This window comes from Nanorana parkeri, unplaced genomic scaffold (assembly GCF_000935625.1).
Source record: "Nanorana parkeri isolate BGI_ZX_2015 unplaced genomic scaffold, ASM93562v1 scaffold153, whole genome shotgun sequence".
NCBI classification, from domain to species: Eukaryota; Metazoa; Chordata; class Amphibia; order Anura; family Dicroglossidae; genus Nanorana; species Nanorana parkeri.
In genome coordinates, this window is record NW_017306421.1 from 1,223,837 (window position 1) to 1,249,307 (window position 25,471).

Genomic DNA, 25,471 nt, shown 5'->3' on the forward strand with positions numbered 1-25,471 from the left:
GTGTTTGTACTCCGCTCTCCATCCCGACTCTTCCGCATGTCACAGGTGAGGCAGTGCAAGAGGCGAGCACGGATTTCTGTGACAGCTCTCTCCTCCTGCACCACCGGCTCGGCTTCCTGAAAGCTTCTCTCCTCCCCGCTGGATCGGCTCTGTGTTCCCTCCAATCCCCACTGCCTTTGCCGACACATGCAAGGGAGAGCAGCAGGGATCAGAGGGGACACAGAACGGCGTCCAGCGGGGAGGAGAGAAGATAGGGATGCACCTTATATTCGGCACTATCGGCTTTTAGACCAAAGTACCATTTTCTACTGAAATGTTTTTCAGCGGCAGAAATTTTGGTGCATCCCTACTTAACGCCATAGAATTCATCAAGGGTGTACTTTCTTTTTCATATGCCTGTCCATGCGGATAGCGGCGGGCAGCTGCGTCTCCTGTCATTGCTTTGTACATGCTAAGCGGCTGCAGCTGTCCGCAAACCACCTGTGATTTTCTGCTTGATATAATTAGGCTGTGTGAATGAGGCCATACACTCTCCAGAACCCCATATACATGATGAGTAGAATATTAGTTGCTAGGAGTATACAAAATCATTGCATGTCACACATCCTGTGTAGAGAGGAGCCAAGCCCAGACTTTCAGTGACCTCTCTCCCCACGTGTCATCATGAGTCAGAAGTTGGCAGAGAACAAGGGGGAAGCCTGGGGTGATGTCATGGCTGTGAGGAAGGCATTAGGGTGGTCCTCTTCCCTGCTGACGTAGAGTAATACAAATCACGGCTCTGCAGGGGTCGCTGGGAAGTCCCTGAAGTTACCCAGCACCCCAGACTAGGGGAACCCCGCCATGAGGGAGCGTGCCCCCGTGTGAACCCCCATACCGCGCTCTCTGGCCCCCGTAACCTCACACCCTGCAGACGCGCGTCCCCGGGGGTGTCCCCCACATGCACGCGCACCCCTCTCCCGCGTCACGCCCAGCCTGGTACACGCCCCCTCCCCTGAGCCTAGGGAGCCAGCGCCGGGTCCGTTATCGAGTGTCGTTCAGCCCGGTCACCTCCGCAATAGCAGCCGCCATGTTCAGCTGGGTCAGCAAAGACGCCCGCAGGAAAAAAGAGCCCGAGCTCTTCCAGACGGTTGGCGACGGGCTTCGCAAGCTCTACAGCCAGAAGCTGTTTCCCCTGGAGGAGACCTACCGCTTCCACGACTTCCACTCCCCGGCCCTGGAGGATGCCGACTTCCACAATAAGCCCATGGTACTGCTGGTGGGCCAGTACAGCACCGGCAAGACCACCTTTATCCGCCACCTCATGGAGCAAGACTTCCCCGGCATGAGGATCGGCCCGGAGCCCACCACGGACTCGTTCATCGCTGTCATGCACGGCCCGGTGGAGGGGGTCGTGCCCGGGAACGCTCTGGTAGTGGACCCCAAGAAGCCCTTCAGGAAGCTCAGCGCCTTCGGCAATGCTTTCCTCAACAGGTCAGTGTGCGTGTGAGAGCCGGGGTGTGCCCAGCTACCGGGACACTACAAGTCCCACCATGGGGTGCCTAACCCATGACCCTACAACAGTCTTACTTATACTTTCTGTGTCCCCCACCTTGTTTAGCTGTTCTTTTATCGCTGTGTGTTAGGGAGTCAGCTGCTTGACCTCCAACCCCTCTCAGAGTCTGTGTTCAGGCAGCTGACAGAGCAGCAGAAATCAGACTTCAGGTGACCCTTGACCCCAGACTAGAGTCAGGCCAGCTAAATATGGTAATGGCCAGAAATTGTTCACAAGTGAGTCTATTGGGGCTCATTCACAGGGGTGCAGGGGCCCGTACAGCATGCAGGAAGCCCTTGTTTATGTGTGTGTTCCATAATTCTGCCCCTGTACACATGTTTAAGCTTGCGAGTTGTCATTGATTTTTAACAGGCTGCATGGGGTAGAAACAAGGACCTCCTGTGTGCTGTACAGGCCTCTGCGCCCCTCTGAATGGGCCTTTGGACTCATTTAAACTGTATGTAAAAAATCCCTTTTTTTCCCCCCCCTAGTGTTGGATAGAATGGTGAAGTGTTGGACCCTCTCATGTTTTTATTGCTGCCTGTCCCCACTAGGGAGATTCACCCCTCATTTTGTCCTGGTGACCAACATCACTGAGACAGAAAGTAAGTGTAAACCCTAACTTTAAAGGATGAGTGCAACGTAAAACAAAGGGCACTTATCCTTTTTACTCCCCTCGCCTAAGAAATCCCCCCTCCACAGATGTATACTTACCGAGATGCAATGTCCACGGCCGCACCACAAGTCCTTGCTCTTTTGCTCTTCTGGCCGCGCCTGTACAGTAGAACCCACAGAGGTCTATGGGGGCTTGTCTGCCTCCGTCTCCCGGCTGGGAGAGCCTCATAGTCTTCTATGGGGCGCTACTGTACAGGTGTGGCCAGGAAAGAGAGAATATCAGAATACGCCAACCGTTCGGCTGACAATTTTCCACCCTGCACCTATTTTCTGATTGAAGAATGTCGGGTGGAAGGCTGATGACTGGGCCACTTGCTGTGGAAATTCTGGCCACTTCATTGAGAAAAGGGGAGGGCAGCTGTCCCATGAGGCATTGCAAGAGTCTTAGTCATGACTCGCAGAGACAGATAGATGTTGGGATGTGTAGTTTCACCACAGCTGGAGGGCCGGAGTTTGCCCACCTGCTCCAAGCTCACTCCTGTGATGTACTACAATCTAAATACGAATTGGTAAACTAAATGTGAGATTGTAGTCCATCACGGGCGTGAGCTTGGAGCGGTGACTACTCTACAACACACACAGGGACCGTGGGGAACAAAAGTAGCCACCCTCCAGAAGGAAGGACAGTGTCCGCACCATAGCAGAGATGATTTGAGGATCAGTAGCCGAGTGATACACAAATGAGGTACATTTTTGTTATTAAAGTATTTGAAAGCATTTTTTAAGATTTAAGTTTTTAGTGCCACTTTAACAGATCAGAAGGGAACATGTAAGAGACGTTCATTGTTAGGTTTTACATACCCTTTAAGAATAAGAACAATTCTTTTGATAAACATGAGAAGTGTTCTATTCCTTAGTCCATGTGCCCTGTTGTACCCTCCTGATACAGGACCTGTCAGACCATAGTGCTCACATGGCTTGTACACTGTGATATTCACAAGCAGTTCACATAATTAGACCATTTGCATAGTCTGTGGGATGTAGCATGACTCTGCAAGGTCATATTCAATGGTCATGCTGGGAAAATCAGTGAAATGATCCTTTCTCTGTGTATGTACAAATACTAAACCTCGTACTAGTCAGCGGTGATCACTAAGAAGGTAATTTCCACTTCTAAGTTCTACCCGTCTGTGCCATTCTTTACAATAACGAGGGGCTTCAGTATTGTAGCTCTGCAGCATCTGGGGAGGTCATATGTTCAGCCATTTGTCAGTGAGTTCAGTAACTGACTTTGTGAATATATAATCCAAGCTTTCATTTCACAAATAACCATTAACTTTCTAGCAGTGGGAAATATTTGTCCTTTTCTTGACACATTTCATGTGGTGCCTGCGATGATCAAATCGTCTAGGGCAGTGGTGGTCAACTGACTTGACACGGGTCTCAAGCGTGGCCCCTGACATCACCAAAAGGCCACATTTGATATTCAGGGAACACAGTGCTACAGAAAGTTGTCAGAGACTGAAGACCTGCAATTGGAGATGACCAGAGACAGCAATAAGGTTGTAGGTGTTGGAGAATGAGGGCATGCTTCAGGAGAATAGTCCTTGCTTGGAGAAACATTACATGATACTGCTAGAGATCACGGCTATTACAGACGCTTTCCAAGTCAACCAGTCCTCATTTTTGCTCTCTATGGTCCTCCTAAAATGTACTTGTGCAACAGTTGATTTTTCGCTCTGGAAGATTCAGTATAAAAGATCAGGGGAAAACAAAACACTAAAAGAGAAATGGAATGGACCGCACACCAAAAAAGTAAAATGGCATGAAAGAAATAAACCAAACCATTAACACTGGAATCCCATCTTTCACTGGCACCAAAGCAGACTACTGTCTTCAGGAGCCCCTGAGAGGTGCACAATAAGTGCCAAAGATAATGTCACCGCTCTTTGACCTTCACCGCTCTTTGCAGTGAGATGAATGGAGAGTGAGCAAGCGACGGTATGTGTTCGCTCACTTCCCAATCTATAGGGCCAATGTGTGACAGTTTCAATGTCACAGGTCGGCTCTAACAATGAGGATGAGTGTAAATCACTCACCTCATAGTTCTCCTTTAGAGCTTAAGAAATGCATTCATGTACCTTTTTTAAATATTAACAATACTGTGCCTAATTTGTGCATCACTCGGCTCTAAATCCTCAAATCATCTCTGTATTGGTGCTGACACTGTCCTTCCTTCTGAAGGGTGGTTACTTTTGTTCCCACATCCCCTGTATGCATTGGAATACTAGTATCGGTGCCTATACCAAGTATTTATGTGAGTACTTATACTCACCCAAATGTTCCCGATGCCTATCCCGATACCAGAACTTCCGGTATCAGGAAGCTGGACGGTGAGTCATTACACGCTCCCCGATTGGCCAGGCAGCCTGCTCCATGCTCTCTCGTCACTTGGTGATGAGGGAGCATGGAGCTGGCTTCCCGGCCAATTAGGAAGATGGGCAGCATGTAAAGACTCACCGCCTAGCTTCCTGATTGGTGGGGAAGCTGGACAGTCAGGAAGCCAGGTGGCGAGTCATTACGCGCTCTCGGGCTTCCTGATTGGCCAGAATGCCGGCTCTATGCTTCCTTGTCACCTGGTGACGAGGGAGCATGGCGACGGCTTCCCCGCTATTTGGGAAGCCGGGCGGCGTGTATTGACTTGCCTCCCGGCTACTCAGGAAGCCGGGCGACGAGTCATTACACGCTGCCTGGCTTCCTTAATGGGACTTCCGGTATCGGCGAGTACAGAAAAAAAATATCTGTCGTTGATACCAAAAAACAGTATCGGTGCATCCCTAGAAAGTAGCTACAGCTCCAAGCTCACTCACCTGATGGTCTACAATCTCACATTTTTTTTTACTAATTTGTATTGAGATTGTAGTCCATCATGGGAGTGAGCTTGGAGCGGTGGCTACTTTACAATACACATGGGGAACAAAAATAGCCATCCTCCAGGATGAAGGACAGTGTCAGCACCAATTCAGAGATGATTTGAGGATCTACAGCCAAGTGATACACAAGGTCCAGTATTGTTAATACTTGGGGTACTTGAATGTATTTTTAAGATTTAACTCCTGAGTTTAGTGTCACTTTTATTGGCATGAACACCTGTTCTACAAAAGGTAGGCTTTACATCTAATGTTTAGATGCATTAAGTTCCTGTTACTGCACAACATGGATTTTTGCGTCTTGTTTGCAGCTTTATATGAAGCATTCTTTGCAGCCCTTGTTCGCCTCTGTGTCCTCTTCACCTCTCAGAAGAGTGCTAAAGCACACACATTGCAGCCTTTTTAACAGAACAGATGAAATTGTTTACTTGTAAGACTGGCTCCCTGAGTACACTGGATGCAGACTATCCAGCAGTTCTGGGGCCATGCTCTGCCCACGTCTGGAATGTTCACTTTGCTGGGGAGTGCCGGGAATGTCTTATTTTTGAATGGGGTAGGAACTGGTGGGAAGTAACCCAAATGCTGGGGGAACTCCCCTTGCAGTTGTGCTGCCCCTGCGCGGCAAGAGTTAACTGCTCATTGAGGTTTTGGGTACCAGGGTAAAGCAGTTTTATGTACTTGATCCCCCTACTCTCCGGCTTGTTGACTGTTCCTTGGCGTCCTCATGTATAATGCAGAGCAATGGGCCCTACAGTATACATAATTATGTCAGCTAACCTCCGACCGCCAGAGCATAGGTGCTGGTCTTCATGGAAGGAGTGGGAATCTGGTATGGAAAGGTCATTAAAGGAGAACTATGGGGTCAGTGTTTTTCCCCATAGTTCTCCAAAGGGTAACGGGAGGACACAAACTAGAAGACCTAAATGAACATTCAACCCTTGCAGTGCAGGGGCAGCACCACTGCAAGGGGAATTTTTTTTTCTTCTGGAGATTATCTTTAAAGTTTATACAACATCTCTTATATTGCCTACTCTGATGATGGGCAGGCCACATAATAGCACAGAAAGGTCAGAGTTCACTGAAATCAGTGAAAATTGAAAGCGGACTCATAAGAGTTGAGAGATTTTTGACCATAATACCACTTTAAGGGCCCGTTCACATCTATGTGTGGTTTTTGGCACTCCATTGCCTATCTATTTTTACTGTGCCCTCAACATGCATCTATAGACAGTGTGTCAAAAACTTCCCTACTTTGTATGTGAAATGTTTGTATTATCATTGCTTGTCCAGCTGAAGGATGTCCATTTTATCTTTCAAACCTGTCTTCAGGATGTCCTTACATGAGTAAAACAGGAACCGTTCAGACACATTTTTCAGTGGAAAATATATTTTTTTAGGAAGAGGGAAGGGTGGAATTTGTCATTCTTTTTAAACTATTGCTTACTCAAGCTTTTTTTTTCTTGTACAGCCTCATTGTGTAAAGTAACCATGTACAAGAGTAAATGCAGTTTTAATAAAACAAAGTGCCTTTATAGCTAGGGTTGCCACCTGTCCCGGATTCACTTGGACAGTCCGGCTTTTGAGTCATTGAGTCCGGGTTTCAGGCCAGCTGAAGCCCAGACACAGGACTCAAAACCCGGACTGTTCAGGTGAATCCGGGAGTTACAGCAATGTCTACATCTTTTTGGTTCTTCTTCTTCCTCTGCTAGCTGACCCTCTGCAGATTGTTTTTTTTGGTTTTTTTTCTTTATACTGATGAACAGTATTGTTTCAGATTGGTAACGCTCTGGAGATGGTCCTATTCATCTATTTGGTAGATCATTGTACAGGCACAACTTGAGACAATTAATAAGAATGTAAACAAAGCCAGGGCTATAAAATGTAGGTATGTTGCATGTGGGGTCTATAGAATCAAGTACATCCAAGTGTATTTATGCTAGCAATATTGAGATGGGCTTTGTTTGAAAGCACGGTTATTCTCTGTATTCTTGTGCCATTGTATATAGTAGGAGTGGTATTTGGCTGTTCTAATTTTGGGTTGAAGCTTTTTTTTAACACAGATGCATATCCGGGGATAAGCATGGGAGATGTTTCACCGACTCTTCTCAGATTAGACAAGAACATGGCAAATGGACCATTTAACTGCTTTATAACTGGAAACTGTTATATGTCAGCAAGAACTTTGTTCTCTAGTAAACATGCTTACAGCGCAGCCTCGGAAAGAGAATAAAATAAAGCAACTGATGATGAAGGTTGTATCAAATATACGAAAATGGCGGGAAATAAATAACTTAATAAAATGGGCAAGATTTATGAAAAAGAACTTTTCAATGCATTGAACTAGGGATGCACCAATACCGATAATAGTATTGGTGCCGATGCCGACTATTTGGGTGAGTACTCGCCCAAATGCTCCAATGCTTCTTGATTGGCCGGGAAGCCGGCTCAATGCTCTCATCACAAGTGACGAGGGAGCATGGAGCCGGCTTCCCGGGCAATCAGGAAGCCGGGCAGCGTGTAATGACACGCTGCCCGTCTTCCTGATACAGGAAGTATCGGGCTAGTCATCTGAGTATTTGGGTGAGTACGAGTACTCACCCAAATACTCTGCACTGATACTAGTATTGGTGCATTCCTAGTTCAACGCATTGAAAAGTTCTTCTTTCAGACACGTCATAAATCTTGCTGATTTTATTAAGTTATTTATTCCCTGCTATTTTGGTATATTTGATACAACCTTGTCATCAGTTGCTTTATTTTAGTTTGTTCTCTTTCCATGGCTGCGCTGTAAGCATGTTTTAGTAGAGAACAAAGTTCTTGCTGACATATAGCAGCTTCCAGTTATAAAACAGTTAAATGGTCTATTTGCCATGTTCTTGTTTCACCGACTCTTAGATTAGACCGCCTGCAGTCTTACGAGAAGGCAGAATTTGGGGATCTCCGGCATTTCTCTCACATTGTGTTCTGCTCTGACTCATGGATTTTTTTTTTTTCTTCTTGTTTTTCTGGGAATACCCCCAAATTCTGTACAATTTGTACTTCACTTAAATGAGCCTTTGTTTATAATATATAGTAACAGGTTAATCAGCTAGACTAAAGCTGGCCATAGACATTAGAGAATGATCAGACGTCTGACGTCATTGCTCTTTCCCCAAACAGGAATGCAAGTGTCATGTTTAGCCAGTGAAGAGGGGCAGCGACGCTCCCTGCAGACACTCCCAGAAACACATAGGAAGGATTGGACAAGATTTTTGAACATGTCCAGTCGTTTTATTCTTCAGCGATTGTGCAGGACTGTCTGAAGATGCCAAACATTATGGCCAGACTGACTTTTAACCACAGATGTCATACACAGCAGCTGGTCATTGACCGAGCATACAAGTTTATAGCTATAAAGGAGAAGTGGAGAGTAGGATGTGATTGGTGCTGGAATATTTATTTTTTCTCTTTGAGAGAAAAGTTGTGATAAGACTTTATACAAAACTCTGCCAGTTTTAGCTTTAGGCTAGATACACACATAGCGGTAGCGTTTTCCTCAGGGAAAACTGCGCGGAACGAAACCGTGCAAACGTTAACATACACGTGGATTCTGCACGTTTGCAGCTATTACTGTAGCCGGAACGTGCGGAATCCACCCATAAAATCGCGCTTGTACTATTTTGCAGGATGCGTGCTTTTGTACCGCATAGCCGCTGCAATTGTCTGAACAATGCACATTGCAATGGATTGTTTTTGATGTTTAGTGTGGTTCTGCGTGTATTCGTGCAGCCGAATATGCGCATAAGACCACTCTTGTAAATGGAGCCTTCAAGTACAACTGGAGCCAAAACGTTTTTAACTTTTGGATAGAGTAAGGGAGGGTTATAATTAGGGATGCACCGATATATCGGCCACCGAAACATATCGGCCGAAAATGGCACTTTTGGCATAATGCCAAAAGAGCCATGTTTCGGCCGATAATCCCTGTCAGGTGTCCCATTGGGGAGATTTCCCTCTACTTCCTGTCCACTTCCTGTCCAATAGCCACAACAGGATGTGCGAGGAAATCCCCCCCCAAAGAGAAGGAAAACCATGGTGGTCACCAGAAATAGTATCGCCATTTCCTATCTATTCCTGTTCTTATGACAACCCAAAATTTGGGGTTTTCTTACGCTTTCAGTGATGGGGGTCACCAGGACAAATGGAGAGGGTGAATGTCCCTAATAGGGACACAGACGGCAATAAAAACCTGACTAATCCCTCTCCACTTCACCTCCTTGTGTTGGACTTTACAGGCCTACATATGATTTTATGTTTGTCTCCGAATGAGTGACGTGTCTGAGCTGAGAGACCCCTTGAGGTCTGACATTTGCTGCCCTGCCGACTGCCTGAACTAGCCCTGAGAGCACACGCTGTCTTCCAGCTCCCAAGTATCCAATACGATATTAAACACAGAGCTCTGTCCGCATTCTCAGGTATGCCCACATGCCAAGGCATATTTTATACAGAATGTCTCATTTGCCAGGCATGACCATTGCAGTCAATGGGATGTGCTGCAACCACATGCAAACGACTTGCAATGCACTTCACTTTCCCCTGACTTTAGGGCTGTGTGCTGTAATCACACGTAGAAAATGACATGTTATCAACATGACGTCAGGTGGGTTACAGAGCTGCAACTGCCTAACTTTAGGTAACGCCTCCCAGTGTCTGAGCGAAATAAGAGGCAAATCTAACAATTATTTTATAGGTAAGCTTGCCCAATAAAGACTGTATATGCAGATTCTAACATTAGCACAATCATGACTGGTTGTCTTAGGTTATTTATATAAGCCCACTTTTGACTGGTTTTCATTATGTCATGTTAGTTACATAACTGAGGTGGTAAATGTAACACCCCTCTGACATCTCTGTTGTAGTAATTGAGTTCTTATCCTCCTCTTGTGATAACAGACCGCTGTTACTGTGCCAACATAGACTTGTGGGAAGTTGCAATGAGCTTTTTTTTTCATCTGCATAGAGCCACATCTTAAACGCTGTAATTTGTTTTGCTAAATGTGAAAACGCAAAGCTGGAAGGAAGGTAGAGATTTGCTTCTTAACAGTTCAACTTGTTTCTTGCAGAATACCCCATGCTCTGGCCTCTACTTTTCCCTTGCCCTCGGATGATTTTTCTTTTTCTGCTCCCACCCTAGAGAAATATGTGTGAATCACCAGTAGGGATGAGGGCCAATAATGACTGTTGAAGCACACCCCATCTTAAAGACCAAATTGTAGCTATTTCTATCAAAAGAATATATTGATTTCCTTTAAAGTGGACCTTCTGTCTGCAGCAATGACACATTGTATTTTAGCACCCCATTGCCCATCCCATATTGCAAGGTGTACAAAAAAAAAGAATGACCTCAGACCCTCGTTTTACCCAGCCGTGTGTGTGTGTGTGTGTGTGTGTGTGTGTGTGTGTGTGTGTATATATACCGTATAGATAGATAGATATTACACCCATGCGCGTTAGCTTGCTGCTAGCTTTTGAGGTTTTCTCTAGTTGTTGTCAATAGAGTTGGTTCCCATATTTGAAGTGTGTAATTCTACATATGACCCTGTTCACACAGGCACCCGTCCGCCCCAATCATCCGAGGATCCGCGCACAGACCAGTACAGAATAAATGCCACTTTTGCGATGGGAGTTAAAAAACATACTAAATGGACCCATGTGAGGTCTATAGGCAGATGGATGGATGTCCGTTTACATCTTATACCTTCCATCTGTCGCATGCAAGTTGTTTTTTCTTTTGTTCTTTTTTTAATTTATTCGGACCTAGAAAGACTTGAAGGTGTTCGGATGTAAACTGACACAAATCCTTTTACATCTAACGGCCTGTAGACTAAGGCTGGCCATACACGGATCTTATTTTTTTTTATCTGTTCAACCTGTGTGTTGAGCGAAAAAATACACCCGATTCCTCCATCCACACTAACAGCGTATTGATTGAGGAATCCCCGCTGTTTACATTGTATTCTGACAGGTGCCGGAATACCCGATCAGAATGGGCAGCTCATTGGCTGCCAGCTCTAACGAACGAAGATTTTCTGACCGGCTCCTTCGATCAGCTGATTGAGGGATGCCGATCGAGAGGGTGCCGACAGTACCACACACTGTGCGAACTTCGGCCGGGTACATAGGTTGAAATTCACTTAAATGCTTTCAGTTTCCAGTTGAGTAGTCACAGCATGTTTTTGTGTTCTCCTAGTATTGAAGTGAACAACAGGTGAAAACCAGTGCGGCGGTTTTGGGGTTCATCTGTCTAAATGTCTTGTGCAGTTGAGCAGACTGGAACGAGCACCTGTCATTTTGTTTAATCGCACATAGCGGACGTTTTTCTGCAGTGCAGTAGTCCAAGGCCCGCGACATGCAGCACGTATGTACGCACATGAAGAGGTGTAACCTAATCTATGTGCACAATTTAAGGCACAAAGTAGCAGTAGTAGTATATACTGTAGCTTCCAATCTTGGGTCATCAATGGCTAATTGTGTACGATAGGAACTCCTTCTCATAACGCTAGTTGGCTGCCTGTGTCTGGCTTCAATATGCTTTGAATGAAAGCCAGAGAAACCCAAATCAGAATTCAACATCCCTAAACTTGCTCTTACTAAGCATTCAAGCCAAAGGTTTAGAGCAGGGGTAGGCAAATGTTCAACTTCCATCTGTGGTGCAACTACAACTCCCATGATGCACTACAAGACTGACAGCCGCAGGCATGACTCCAATGGGCAGGTACATGATGGACTTTGTAGTTTCACCACAGCTGGAGGGCTAGCGTTTGTCTAGCCCTGCTTTAGGGCATATTCACACTAGCTGCACAGTAAAATGCTGCTTTCTACTGTGTAGCTAGTGTTGAAGTGGTAACAGTGAGCTGTGATGTCTTGTGGTGTTACCCCCTTCTGTCAGTATATCCAGCAGTGCGAGCAGGGAAATGGGTGGCTTCTGTGCAGGGAGGGAGCACGCTCTTCAGCATCCTGGCTGGCTGCATCTCTGTAACCACTGCTTAGTGCACCCCCTGCACTTTAACCGGACCCCCCTTCATTGCCAGCCAGCTCCCCCTTCTCCCCCACACGCATGCATCTTAAATTTTAAAAAATTACTTTTATATCTTCCTGACTGGATGGTCAGGTAATGTAGTTAAGGTTTATAAGCAACAAATTCAACAATCCACACTAAACAGCATGAGTGGAGAAATCTCGCGCTGCGGCTATTGTACTCTGACAGTCGGCTCTGCGTCTGATTGGATGCAAGCACTGTTCAGCTGACAATTATATTGGGCGGGAGTTGGCAGACGGGGACACCCAGTGAGCGAATTTCAGACTCGTCATCAAGAACTGGATGAAATGAGCTTAGTGTATGGCCAGCTTTACACAGTATGTATTGTCAATTACTCCTTTTGTCTTGTTCATTACGCTGTGTGCTAATAGTGTTTAGATGACTATATCACCATATTCATGAGGCTTATTTTGATATATTATCAATATTTGAAAGTGTCTCAACATTTCTTCTTTAATGTTACTAGGTTCATGTGTGCACAACTACCTAATCCCGTCCTGGAGAGCATCAGCATCATAGACACACCAGGCATATTGTCTGGGGAGAAGCAACGCATCAGCCGTGGTAAGTGTCATCGTCTTACGTTTATTTTGTGTCCAGTCCTTCTGTTTATTACTTTAAAGATTTGCCACCATTAGCTTCATGCGATTTTTGCTTAGTAGTTCCACTTTTTTCATAGACTTTAGATCGGATCCACAAACATTTTCCAGCAAAGTTCCTGCAGGTTTCATGGGGCTCCTGTCAGTATTATCTATGAATTTTTAAGTCTGTTGCTTTGCTGGGTTCAATTTATTTTAATTTTCCTTCTTCGTTGCAGTTTTACATCACTCGTAGTGTGCCCCAGTTGGTTTTCCACCTTCATTGCATATGTTCAGCCTGCCCAGTCTGAGTTGCCATTGAGGCTTCCTTCACACTACAGGCTGTCCCCGGGTTACGAACAAGATAGGGACTGTAGGTTTATTCTTCAGTTGAATTTGTATGCAAGTTGGAACAGGTAAATGTTTCTTGTTTTGGATAGCATAGGGAAGGGTTAACTCCCTGTAAAGTTTGTTTTGCTGTGTGTGCCCCTGTTCAGAAGATTTCGCCTCACTTTTTGTCCCTGTGACAATTGGATTTTAAAAATGTTGGTTTGTCGTGGAAACAAGGATTGGTGATAAATCTTCAGCGGAGACACCTTTTTCCCATGATAATTCTTACAGCAGTGAATTTCCCCTTCCCAGGGGTAGATTTCCCTTCACTTCCTGTTGTCTCAAGAACAGTAGGTGAGATTAAATCTTTCTAATGAGGGTACAGACAGCAGTAAAAACCTCACGGTGACCCAGAAGAAGAGGTGGGCACCTCTCGTCTGCACGTCTAACCAGAGCCAACTTCCTGTAATGTACGTACAGTACTACACAACAGACCCAAAAAGGCGGGCACTCCTCGTTGGCATGAGCGTAGTAGCATTACAACTACCCCTGCTGTACAGTAATAGCCTCCGAGCTTCCGTTTGTAAGTAGGAGTTGTATGTAACTCGGGGACTGCCTGTATACTGTTCTGCTGTGGTGCATTGAATTAAGAGAGAACATTTATTTAGAATGGGAAGCCAATCCATAGCAATGGGGGGGAAAAACAGGACCGGCGCCTTTTCTTTTAACACAGCACAGTGCCACATTGTTGGTCCCTTGGCATGTACTAGTGTGCTGGGTTACTATTTTGAATGACATGGGCATCAGTGTTAATGTTTTTTCTTAGCAGTCTGTTACACTTTAGGGAGACTTCCCTTTATTTTCTTTCCCAGACACACACAAAGATGTGACGAGAAATCTTCCTGAAGTAAGGGGGATTCCCCTCCTTTGAGAGTTATATCCTCGGTGGAAAATTCCCTTTCCCTTTGTTTTGGTGACAACTGGACAAATGGAGACCTGTTCTAGTGGGAACATGAACGGCAAAAAAACATGACGGGTATTATAACCCATGCCTACCCTATTCCCTGCCCCCCCCCTGGCTTTTATATACACTTAATCAGTGCATCAGTATTTGTGACTAGCTTCCTATATTGCCTCATTATCAATTGTCCTGTGAAGACTTTTTAGCGATAAACCAGTGCCTTAGGTGACTGCTCCTGGTTTGTGTCTATTAGTTAATTTTGTGGGCCTGCCTTGTTTCCCAATAAAATGATAGGATTACCTTTTTATATGTGAACTGACCACATACCAGCAGATTCACTGCTTGCTCAGGTGTTGGGAAGAATTTTTTGTTTTTGCAGATTTGGCAGCATACACATAGGACCAAATGTGAAGGTTTCTACTTTTCTGTATATATAGTTTTTACTCTTTCACTGCCAGTGATGTGTCCCATTTGAAAGCGTTAAAACAAACTTGTTTATAATTGAACAACAGTCTCCTGCCTTTACTGTAGACATGTTCTAGGTGGTTCCAAAGCTGTCATCACTTCTGTAGGGCTGCACTGTGCGGTCCTGGAGTTCTCCAGCAGTTAGGACTGGCGCAAATTGCTCAGCATAGAGGCAGGAGGATCGGTGAGAATCTATTCACTAATCCACTCTTTGTGGAGGGAATTGGGCATTTTGGGGATCAAAGCTGTCAATCCCCAGCAGCCATGGAAAGAAGCAGAGTGAGCACAGTTTTTTTTGCTCTATCCCCTAGAGCAGAGGGCAGGAGAGACATCAGAGGTCTAATAGACCCAGTATATTTTATTAAAGAGAATCTTTAGGGGCTCATGTACACCTAGGTTGCACGTTAAGTAAAGCAGAGGGTGATCATGGAATCTTTAAGCATTGTAATTTTTTGTTAGATTACCGGCACACACAATTTTAAGGCTTGACATATTTGTTATCTATTTACTTGTTGCAGTCTTGTTTACATTTTACAAAAAGATGAAAGGTATGCTGTGTTTGTGGGTATGACAATTAAAAGAGAATTATGGCCTTATCGTTTTTTGGCCATAGTTCTCTTTAGGGTCACAAGAGGACATTCACTATGATCGTCACTACTCTCTGTAGAGAGAAGACTGGAAACTGAGTGACCATCAGTGGCATGTGATCGTTCAGTTCTCGATCTATAGTGCCGACGTGTGACTGCTGCAGTGTCACATGTAGGGTCTTATTATGAGGATTAAGTGTATTCCATTCTCCCCAGAATTCTATTTTAGTTTATTTTTAATGAAAATATAGGGTTAAAAAACAATTGGCCAGATATTGTGCAACATAACATTTTTTAGCTACCATCTATAAATTGTACATGTTTGTGTCTTTTCAGAAACATTTTGTTTTGTTAGTTTTATGTCATTTACATTGTCAAAGGCGTGTTTAACGTGCAAAAATGAAACAAGCACTGGCAGCAAAAGGGTTAGTCTTCAGATCACCTCAAAAGGTGGTGATGTCAAGAACATATCATACACCGGGCTTTTTTAACTGCTACCTGAAAAATCGGATCTGCCCATGAACATTTAAAATATTGCAGGAAAGACACATTCTTCTCTTTGTGTATATTAAACATGTCGTATGATGGTACATAGACATCACTGAGACAGATCTGCAAAATGCAGCTGAGCCACCTTCCTTGATGGTTATCATTGATTGTTGGTTCGGTTTCTATGAATACATCTAAACATGTGTTTGGCATTTTTCATTCTGCTGAGGGTGTTAAGGCGTGCTGTGTATAGGACACCATGTTATAAAGACAGCTATTCAATCAGAGGGGATTTCTTTCCAAGAAAGCATTCCCTTCCCTGGAATGCCTGGGATAACTGTACTGTGCCAGGCAGTACCATTTAAAAAATCTCCCTAGTGCTTGTGATATTTAAACATTGCAATCCTGAATAACAATGAATTGAACCATGTTTCTGGCTTCTTAGGAGTAAAGCTGTTTGTGTGGTAAAATGTTTCTTGAAGATAGCGATACAATGTAGAACAAATAAAAGCAGAACTCTTGGCAATTCTTTTTCTTAACCCTTGCAGTGAGGCTAAACCGTGTCCTGCAAGGTTTAGGTGCTCATTTTTGTCTAGGTGCTAAAAGTTATACTTGCCCGAAACATGAAGCCGGCTGGCTGCTAATCCAGTCCCTGAAGCCTGTCTCCTCCTCTGCTCCAGTAATGCTATGTCCCTCGGCATCCTCATGTCTTATACAGTTTTATGTGCTGACTCACAGGACCTTGGACTGCTGCGGTAGATGGGGAGAGAGGCTCCAAGAATTACCCCACTGTAAGGGTTGGGAAAAAGAATTGCCCCGAGTTCTGCTTTAAACACAGGAAAATCTTCTCATCTAGACTACAGCAAGCAGTAACATGGTGGATACTACTTTAAAACAGGGGTGGACAAATTATGAAATTCAGGAGCCAGGATACCCAATCCAGGAGGTAGCAGGGTATTTTTAGGGATCTGCTCCATTGATAACAACTAGAACCCAAAAGTTAGGCACCAACTGTAATGTTTAAGGGTGCATTGGCTCCCGAGCTTTTTCCAGCCCTGACTTAAAATCTTTTTTCATTTCTGCAAAGAGACAGTATTCATATAAGTCCAAGTGTAATATGGAGCAAAATATTTTCCTATTTATTGGGATGATGTGATTCTGAATATAGAGAAGTGATTTGTGTAGGCCTAGCCAATTGCAGACTTTTTCGCAATGTCAACACATGCAGGTTCATTTTTAAAACGTTTAGTTAGAGATGCTTCATTTCTCCATTTTCCTTTATTTCCTCTTACCTGTGACTATGGGCTCTCTTGGAAAAAAAAACCACACTCACCCACACAGTAAAACTTTCTTTGTCCTACTGGGAGCTATTGCTCTGCTGGCACAGGCCAGGCTTCGCCCAGATGCCATGCCCCCATCTTTCTCCACTCAGTCATGGGAAGCTGGCTGTCTCTTCTGCTAACTGCTAACCTCTTTTTAGATTACACAATCTTCAGTGTTCCAGAAAAATGGACAACCAGCGCTCAGCAGACTCCCAATGATATTCTCCACCAACAATCATTTGCAGGCGGCCGTCATCAAAAGGCCACTGGGAAGTATTCCTCGCAAAACAAACAGACAGACAGTGTCTTGTCCTCGTGTAATACAGTTTATTAATCAATGAACATACAAGCTGACATAAAATACTACTCGCATGGTAGTTACTGAATTAATGGTACAAGGCAGACCCCACACAAAGCTGCCCTGCTAACTGACACATTTCAGGGCTATAAGGAAGGAGTTTTATTCCCTGAAACGCATCAGCTAGCAAGGCAGCTTTGTGTGGGGTCTGCCTTGTACCATTCATTCAGTGATTACCATGCGAGTAGTATTTTATGTCCGCTTGTATGTTCATTGATTAATAAACTGTATTACACGAGGACATGGCGCTGTCTGTTTTACAAAATCTTCAGTTTTAGAAGGTAGAGTATTTTTCAGCATATATTGTGAGATATTTATTGCATTTTTTACCTTAAAGAGAAACTGAAATCTGAAAGCTGTGCCCAAATGAACTTGTCACTAATGTTGTCTGTGATCTCCGTGCTACTGAACATTCTTACTTGTGGCTGCCTATATACTTGTGCTATTAAGTAGAATACAGAGATGATAAAGGGAGCTCCATCTCTCACTGTCGTCACTTGATGTTCCTATGTAAAGCATATGTCAAGCCAATAAAAAAAGAATGCCTCAGGTACAGAAAAATAACGATTGATGTACCGCTACCTTCCTCTTTGACATGACAACATTTTGGGGGGAATTTTTCAAAACTGGAGCAGACAAAATGTGGAGAGCTGTGCACAGCAACCAACCAAATTCTCTCTTCAGTTTGTTTTAATTTTAAGATTTGAAAATGAAAGATAGAAGCTGATTGGTTGCTATGCACAGCTGCTTCAGATTTTGTCTGCTCCAGTTTTGATAAATTCCCTTCAGTGTATTTTTCAGCTCTGAATTCCAAAGCATGTGGTGTCAGCCCTGCCTACTCCGTTTATGGCGCATTAAAAAACAGCACAGCCTCTTATCTTCATAACCCCTCTTTGTGCACAGAGAGTACAGGAAGTTATCGGCTCACAAGATTTCTGGCAAAAGTATTGTTTGCACTAATCGAACGGATATGATGGATATGATTATTGATGGAAAAAAAATTCCAGCACAAGGGGCGAAGGGGGTTCTTCACAGTAAGATCAGTTACGGTCTGGAACTCACTGCCACAGGCGGTGATTTCTGCAAATAATGTGGAATTGTTCAAGAAACTTTTGGACGATTTCTTAAGGGACCGTAATATACAGGGGTACGGGTACTCCTAGAATGAGATCCTAATAGGTTGGACTTGATGGACTAATGTCTTCAACCTCAAATACTATGTAACTATGTAACTATATGACAAACTTTCAGTAGTATATTTATCAGAGCAATAAAATGCAATGACTATATGACAAGAAGTGCAAAGACCTATAAAAGAAGTTAATTGTTGGGGTTTACATCGACTTTAACTGTTGATAATACATCAGCAACATAGTACATTGTTTCTGTTGGTTGGCAGGCCCACAGACCTGTGTTGATGAGATACACAACTGTGTAGCACTTTGAAGCAGAATTCCGAGCCTGCATGTGTTGTAAGTAAATGTGGCTTCTCCCTCTACATATATCATTACATCCAAGCTGATCTCCTGTATGGATGTATGTAAAAAAACCACGCTATGATTGTGATCCTGTATAAAAACGTCAGCATGGCCACTTCCCACCAGCTATGCTATTCCCCGTCCTTCAGTTTGGGAGGGTTCACTTTTTGACTCAAAACACAGTCTGTGTGTTCACAGCCAAATTACCATAGTCCTGTGTAATGATTGGGGAGGGGGAGTGCGCCCAGGCCTGTGTGTAACTGACACCCCCCTCCCTGCCCAGTCAGCTGTTGTCAGGACATTCCAAACCCCACAACAACATGTCACAAAGGATTGGGGAATGCCTGTCACAACTGATTGGGCTGGGAGAGGGGGTTTCGGTCACTGTTTAGTGTGGGCCTGGGTGAACTCTTGGGAACTGGGTTCACACCATCCTCCTCCACATCCATAATCTAAGAGTATAGGCAGAACCCTGCAAGTCAGATTTGTAGTAGGCAAAAATCTAATGTGGGCAACTAACTTTTTTGCTAAACGGTATGTGCCAAACCAAAAAGCAGACAGGGCAGCAACTAATTTCCATGGCTTACTTTTGGTTTCCTGTGATCTCTTTTTAGGTTCCACCACAAATGGTGGGGGCCAGGGAGAACACAATTTTTTGGTATCACCAAATGATATGAGGGTCAATCAAAACGTAACGCATCCATGTCTGTCATTTGAGATTTCTTAGAGTGCCTGTGAATGTTCATGTACCATGTTATCGAGGTGTCTGCACCCCACTAATCTATGCTTTTATTTTTCAGATTGAGTGATTACAACCATGGATCTGCGGCTAAAACAACGAGCTGTAAGAAGTTTCAGGGCTTGTTTCCACCAGCCTGCACGTGTGCCGCAATGTCCCGTGCCCGGAACGCATACATAAAGTCTCCTTGCGTTCTGGGGCGGTAGGGGGTGTGGCAGTACTATTCAAGTCAGTGGCACTGCAGACACAACTCCCGCCCGCAGTACAATCAACCGCACAGGAACGTGTGCTAATAAAATGCCATGCACATGCACTATTTTTTGCGATCGCACTAGAACGCAGGGCATTTCATTACCACGCTTTCCTATGCAGCGGGGGAGGCGTGTCTGCAGTGCCATTGACTTGATTGACACTGCCACGTCCCCTGCCGCACCAGAACGCAAGGAGACTTTATGTATGCGATCCCTTGTGTTCCGGGCACAGGACATTGCGGTAGACGCACAGGCTGGTGGAAACAACGCCTCAAGAAGGGGGAAACCGAAATTCCACTATAGTATCCCATAAACCTCCATCAGCCGATTATGAATTTCCTTTGGTGTGCAACCGCCTTTCGCCAGTTATTAAATGACGGCTCGTTGTTTTAGCCGCAGATCCATGGTTGTAATCACTCAATCTGAAAACTAAGGGCATACATTTAGTGGGGTTGCGGACACCTCATAACATGGTACATAAACATTCACAGTCACTCCTAAGAGATCGCAAAAACAGACATGGAGGCATTACTTTTTGATTGACCCTCGTACATTAACTTTGTGATTTAATTCTATTGCCTGGGTACCTGTAAGAGGGGGAAAAAACTCTGTAGGTCTAGTATGTGGAAAAGATTCAGACAGCTATGTGTGATCTCTTAGAGAGTCATCCCATTATTTCATACTTTGTGTCAGGATCTCTGGGGGTAAAGCATTTTCTTTCATTGTACACAGCCACTGTGATGATGACTTTGGCAGCTGGCTCTTCACAATTGGCCACATGAATTTTCCACAAGCTAACCACAGCTCTGTATGTTGTTCCTGTATTTGTTTCACTCTTCCCTGTCTGGTCAATAGTTCCTTAAATCAGAATTAAGGGTGTACACTGATTTCTTTCATCTCTACATTCATGTTTTAAGGGTCTGACGTCATGTCATTTTTACCGTGGTGGTTCTTCACACCACAAAATCGACTAGATGGAATCATTTTTGTTGTTTTTACTGGGATCTTTCCTTTTTATCTTCTTCTTCTTCTTTTTTTTTTTTTTTTTTTTTTTTTTTTTTTTTTTTTATTTTTTTTTTTTTTTTTTTTCTTCTTTTCTTTAATCTTGTAAATACATTTACAGTTTGAACTAAATTATTAGAAATTACAACTGGGGTCACCTCTAGGTTTGGAGCCACCTGGTACATCATAACAAATTTTAGTAATTTACACGTACAAATTATTGTAAATGGTGCTTGTTCGTTTTGCTTGAAGCTCGAAAAAGTACATGAGCTTCTTGTGGGGCAGAATTTACAGTTTTTGGCCCCATAAACTTGTATGCGAGTGTCTGTCTGAAAAACACATGTTTATGCACGTTTTTCCGGCTCTCACACTTAAAAGTGTGACAGGGATAGGCAAACCTCAGCACTCCAGATGTGCTGAAACGACAAATCTCCATCTCTGGACAGCCTGTGGCTGTCAGTTTTGCTGTGCCTCACGGAAATTGTAGTTCCACAACACCTGAAGTGCCAACCCCATGGGGTTGCCTACCCCATGAGCGCTAAGGTGTATGATTCTGCTTCTGTACCAACTAAGAAAAAGATGGGGCTGGAAGATGCAGATGGACTTGGTACAAACTGATAATCTGAAAAATCATCATATGTAGTCTACATAAGTAAAATACATTTTATTTTAATAAAACTTTGTGATCAACATAGAAATAGAAATTACAAATATTCATAGAACCTCCTAGAATCCACCTTGGGATGTTCTATGTCGTTCTGTGACATTAGTAGATATATGGAATTCTTATTTCTATGTTGCTCATGAAGTTTTATCAAAATAAAATTAGGGGAATTTATCAAAACTGGAGCAGACAAAACTGGATCAGATGTGCATGGCAACCAATCAGCTTCTCTCTCTCATTTTCAAAGCTTAACTGAACAAACTGAAGAGCGAAACTGATTGGTTGCCATGCACAGCTGCTCCCGTTTTTGTCTGCTCCCGTTTTTGTCTGCTCCCGTTTTTATAAATTCCCCCCAATGTATTTTACTTAGACTACATATGCTGATTTTTCTTATCAGTTTGTACCAAGTCCCTCTGCATCTTCTAGCCCCATCTTTTTCTTAGTATATATTGGGGTGGTGCCCCTGTTCTTGCGGTGACTCAAAATATTATGTACATTGATTCTGCTCCTGTACTGCAAGTTGTGCATACAAACATGCAAAAAAGCCTCAACATCCTGTCTTGTGACATGAACATGTCCTCATCATAGTATTGTCAGAACAATGACTGTCATCTGAAACAGGATGTCAGATCATGGTATTTCATGCAGCTGTTCTAACAAAAGAGGATTTATTGTAAACCTAGTAGTACTTCTCACCAAGTACTTACAATAAAACATATACAATTGGGCTGTGGTAATGAATAGCATGATACAAGAATGATTTGGCAGGAATGGCCACGTGTTCCTATACAGTCTTTACTTTCTGACATGGAGCTGGCTTTGGAACAAAAAAAAAATTCCTGGAATTTTTTGTAACCACATTAGAAATGTCACAGATGTGTATAATATGTGATGCTGTGTAGTGAGAAAAGGAACTTTAACTTAATAAAACGAGTGTGTCCAGGCCAGAAATGAATGTCAAGCTGTACTTTGCCTATTTAAAGCAAAGTGAAAGTCCAAGTCAAGATATTTTCCATTGGTCTCTTGCTGGTTTACGTATTGACTATACACAATGTTTCATGTTACTGTCTAAAAATGTATGGACTTTGCATTTTGTTATGTTTTTATGCTGCTTCAATAAAACTTTTGTAACAGAAAGCAAAGTGAAAGATTCTCATGAAAGCAGCTTGTACTTGCATGTTTCTCTGCTCTCTCATTTTCCAGTTAATACATCAATACATTCTCCAGGATGTCAAGGAGCATGTCATGGTTGCCCCTGTCTTCCAGAATAAAATGATGGCCCTAAAATAGTTTTTTAATATCTAGCTTGTGCAAGAGGGCAGGGAAGTATTAAAGTGACATTAAATTCAAACTCCCCCCCCCCCCCCCCCTTCCCAATCCTGCTGTAGGGACTTACCTTAAATCATGTCTCTTAATCCGATCATCTTCTTCACTGTCCTTTTTAGCTGTCCCTCCATCGCTGGTGCGGGTCTCCGATCCAGGGCCGACTCCTCTGTCCACCTCTTCTTTCAAGTCCCACGGTGTCTGTGCGGGTGCACGCTGCTCCATAGACTTACCTTGTGTCTCTCCTCGTCTCCCGGCCGAACATCTGAACTGCGCATGCGCCTGCCCCAAGATCCTCAAGATCCTTTGCGGCCGTCCGAAACATTTTCGGATGTTCGCACGGGAGCGCATGGCGGAGACACAGGTAAGTATTAAAGGAGAACTATGAGAGGAGTGATTTCCACTCACCTCATAGTTCTAGCCGACCTGTGACAATGAGACTGTCACAGGTCGGCTCAGTAGATCGGGAGGTGAGCGAACACATACCAGGTTCGCTCACCTCTCGATCCTGTCACGGCTCTCTGCCGTGACAGGGGGAGGGGCTGGATTCCCCCGCTCCGATCTGCCAGCGCTGACTGGCGGAACGGACGGGGGAGAGGGCGGGTACAGCTGGATTTGCCTCTAGCTAGGCAGAGCCAGCTGTCACTCACGCAGCTGGGCGGATCCCGTCATCTACGTCGGGATCAGCTGTGGCGTCTCAGTATACTGAGCTTAGGGTAACGGGAGGACGCTAGTTTGTGTCCTCCCGTTACCCTAAGGAGAACTATGGGGAAAAACACTGACCCCATAGTTCTCCTTTAACCCTTTGGAAAAATGTTGTTCTTTTAAAATAGTTTTGCATATACCTACTGCTTGCTAGCAGTAGATATATGCAAAAACATGCAAGGGTTTAATAACTCTTTAACTTTATTACAGGGTGTTTTTTTTTTTTTCTTCCTTTTGGACAAGATGGTCACCTAAAGTGGTCCTGAAGGTGAATGAATATGTGGCATGGAGGCATGGTGGGAGCGGCACTGCTATGTTATGGTTCTTGCTATGTTCTAGAGAACATCTAGAAATGTTATTAGTGCCTAAACTACTGTAAAAGAAGTACCTGCTGTCTGGAATTCCTCCTGAAAACTAGCTGTGTACTTACTGGTATGTAACTGTGCACGGGCACCCCTGTGTTTGGCAGCTGCTTATCTGCAGTGTGAGTTCTGCTGCCTCCTACAGCCAGTTTCAGGAGGTTTGGGGAGATCACTATTGTGCTACCCACTGTTCTTCTGACTCTGATATGAGGAAACAAATCTCTTCCGCTACCAAGATGGTCACCTCTATAGAGGACACAATGCAGAACAAAGGGCGAGTCGGGATGAGGCGCTGGACCACAATCCTTTTTTAGTTGAATAGCAATATTAGGGCCGTATGGCTTGGTTCCACCAGCTCTTCACAAGATGGGGACCCCTCCAATGGGAGAGGAAGCCCAGAATGAGAAATAAAATGAGTAAATAAAGACAACAGAGCGCCAGGTAATCTTCTCAAGAGTCTAAAAAACCTTAATTGGCTTCACAAATGACGACAAGTAGATTTCCACAGCCAACACGTTTTTAGAGGTCAAGAATCCCCCTTCATCAAGGCTTAAGCTATGAACAACAAGACTCTGATGAATTCTAAACTTGCAGCCCCTGCACACCATCCTATTTCTCAGGTGTGAGTGGGAATCCTTGATGTGAAAAGATCTTTACCAGTTGCATTTGTACAAGGCATATTAAGTCATTAATGGAAAAGATCAGCTGTAGGGAGATCATAGACAATAATGGAGTCCTTTACCCTCTGCCTGCTTTCTTTTGGGCACATCTTCCAGTGTTTCATTTTTTAAGCTAAAAACTGCAAATATATCAACGTACTGTTTACTCTGGCTGAAATCACACTCTACTTTTCCTTTCATAATCCGCATTTTGATGCAAAGTCCACTTTTTATCATCTTTATTTTATCATAACCTGTGTTTTATTAGTGCTATGGTAACTGTAAACAAGTGACGTGGCAATATTTGTGGAGATTAGGAGAAGAGGAAACTTTGATAGTAATAAAAGTCTCAACGGGCCAGATGTTGGGGAGATGTTTGATAGCGGTTTTATTACCTTTCTCCATTGCATTGGTATTTGAACAGGAAACTGGAGTCAGCGGGAACAGGGAAGCTATTGTGTTGTTTGCACCCTGGGACACCTCTACTTGAAGTACTAACTTGTTCCACTTCACTGAACGGAAGATTCATTGTGGGGAGGAGGTTTATGTAATGCTAGAGTTATGAGAGCAAGGAGAAGTGTCCAGCTTCTTTGTTATTGTAATATGGACGCATGGAGTATAAATAGCACAATGTTTGTAGGCCATAACTGTGCCGACATATACAATACAGTCCAAGTATATATTTGTACATTCGCCACAAAAAATATGAAATTGTATGGTGTTAGAGACTTGGCCCTTGCAAATATATTAATGTCATTTGCAGGGACTCACCCAGCAGCTTATGTATAAAGGAGTGAAAAACATTCACTGCAGGTGTATCTGGTCCTAGTGCATGTGTTTAAAATTAGAGAATGCCTCGCTGGCTGTAAAGGTTTAGTGAATGCATTCACTGATTTATAAATCTGCCGGATAGGGTCATTTTAATATTTTGTGTATGTAAAGGTGAACCTGACCTGGTCTGTGATGTTTCTAACATAACCGTGCTGAAATATATAGGACATTTTTTGTGTCTACAAATACCATTGTTAGTCTTCAGCTTAATCC

At 43.8% G+C, this 25,471-nt stretch overlaps 1 protein-coding gene across 2 annotated transcripts in view; it reads left to right on the forward strand.

Moving 5' to 3' along the window:
- Positions 1-680: 680 nt before the first annotated feature.
- The window catches only part of EHD1 (EH domain containing 1), a 40,655-nt gene continuing 15,864 nt past the window's right edge, over positions 681-25,471 (forward strand). Inside the window, exons 1-3 of one of the 2 annotated variants that reach the window (XM_018554322.1) lie at positions 681-696; positions 1,062-1,470; positions 12,621-12,718. In XM_018554322.1, the coding sequence (XP_018409824.1) occupies positions 1,067-1,470; positions 12,621-12,718 (502 nt within the window). In that variant the 5' untranslated portion in view covers positions 681-696; positions 1,062-1,066. Of the gene's footprint in view, positions 697-918; positions 1,471-12,620; positions 12,719-25,471 lie in introns of those variants that run through there. The other variant, XM_018554321.1, reaches the window with a different exon arrangement.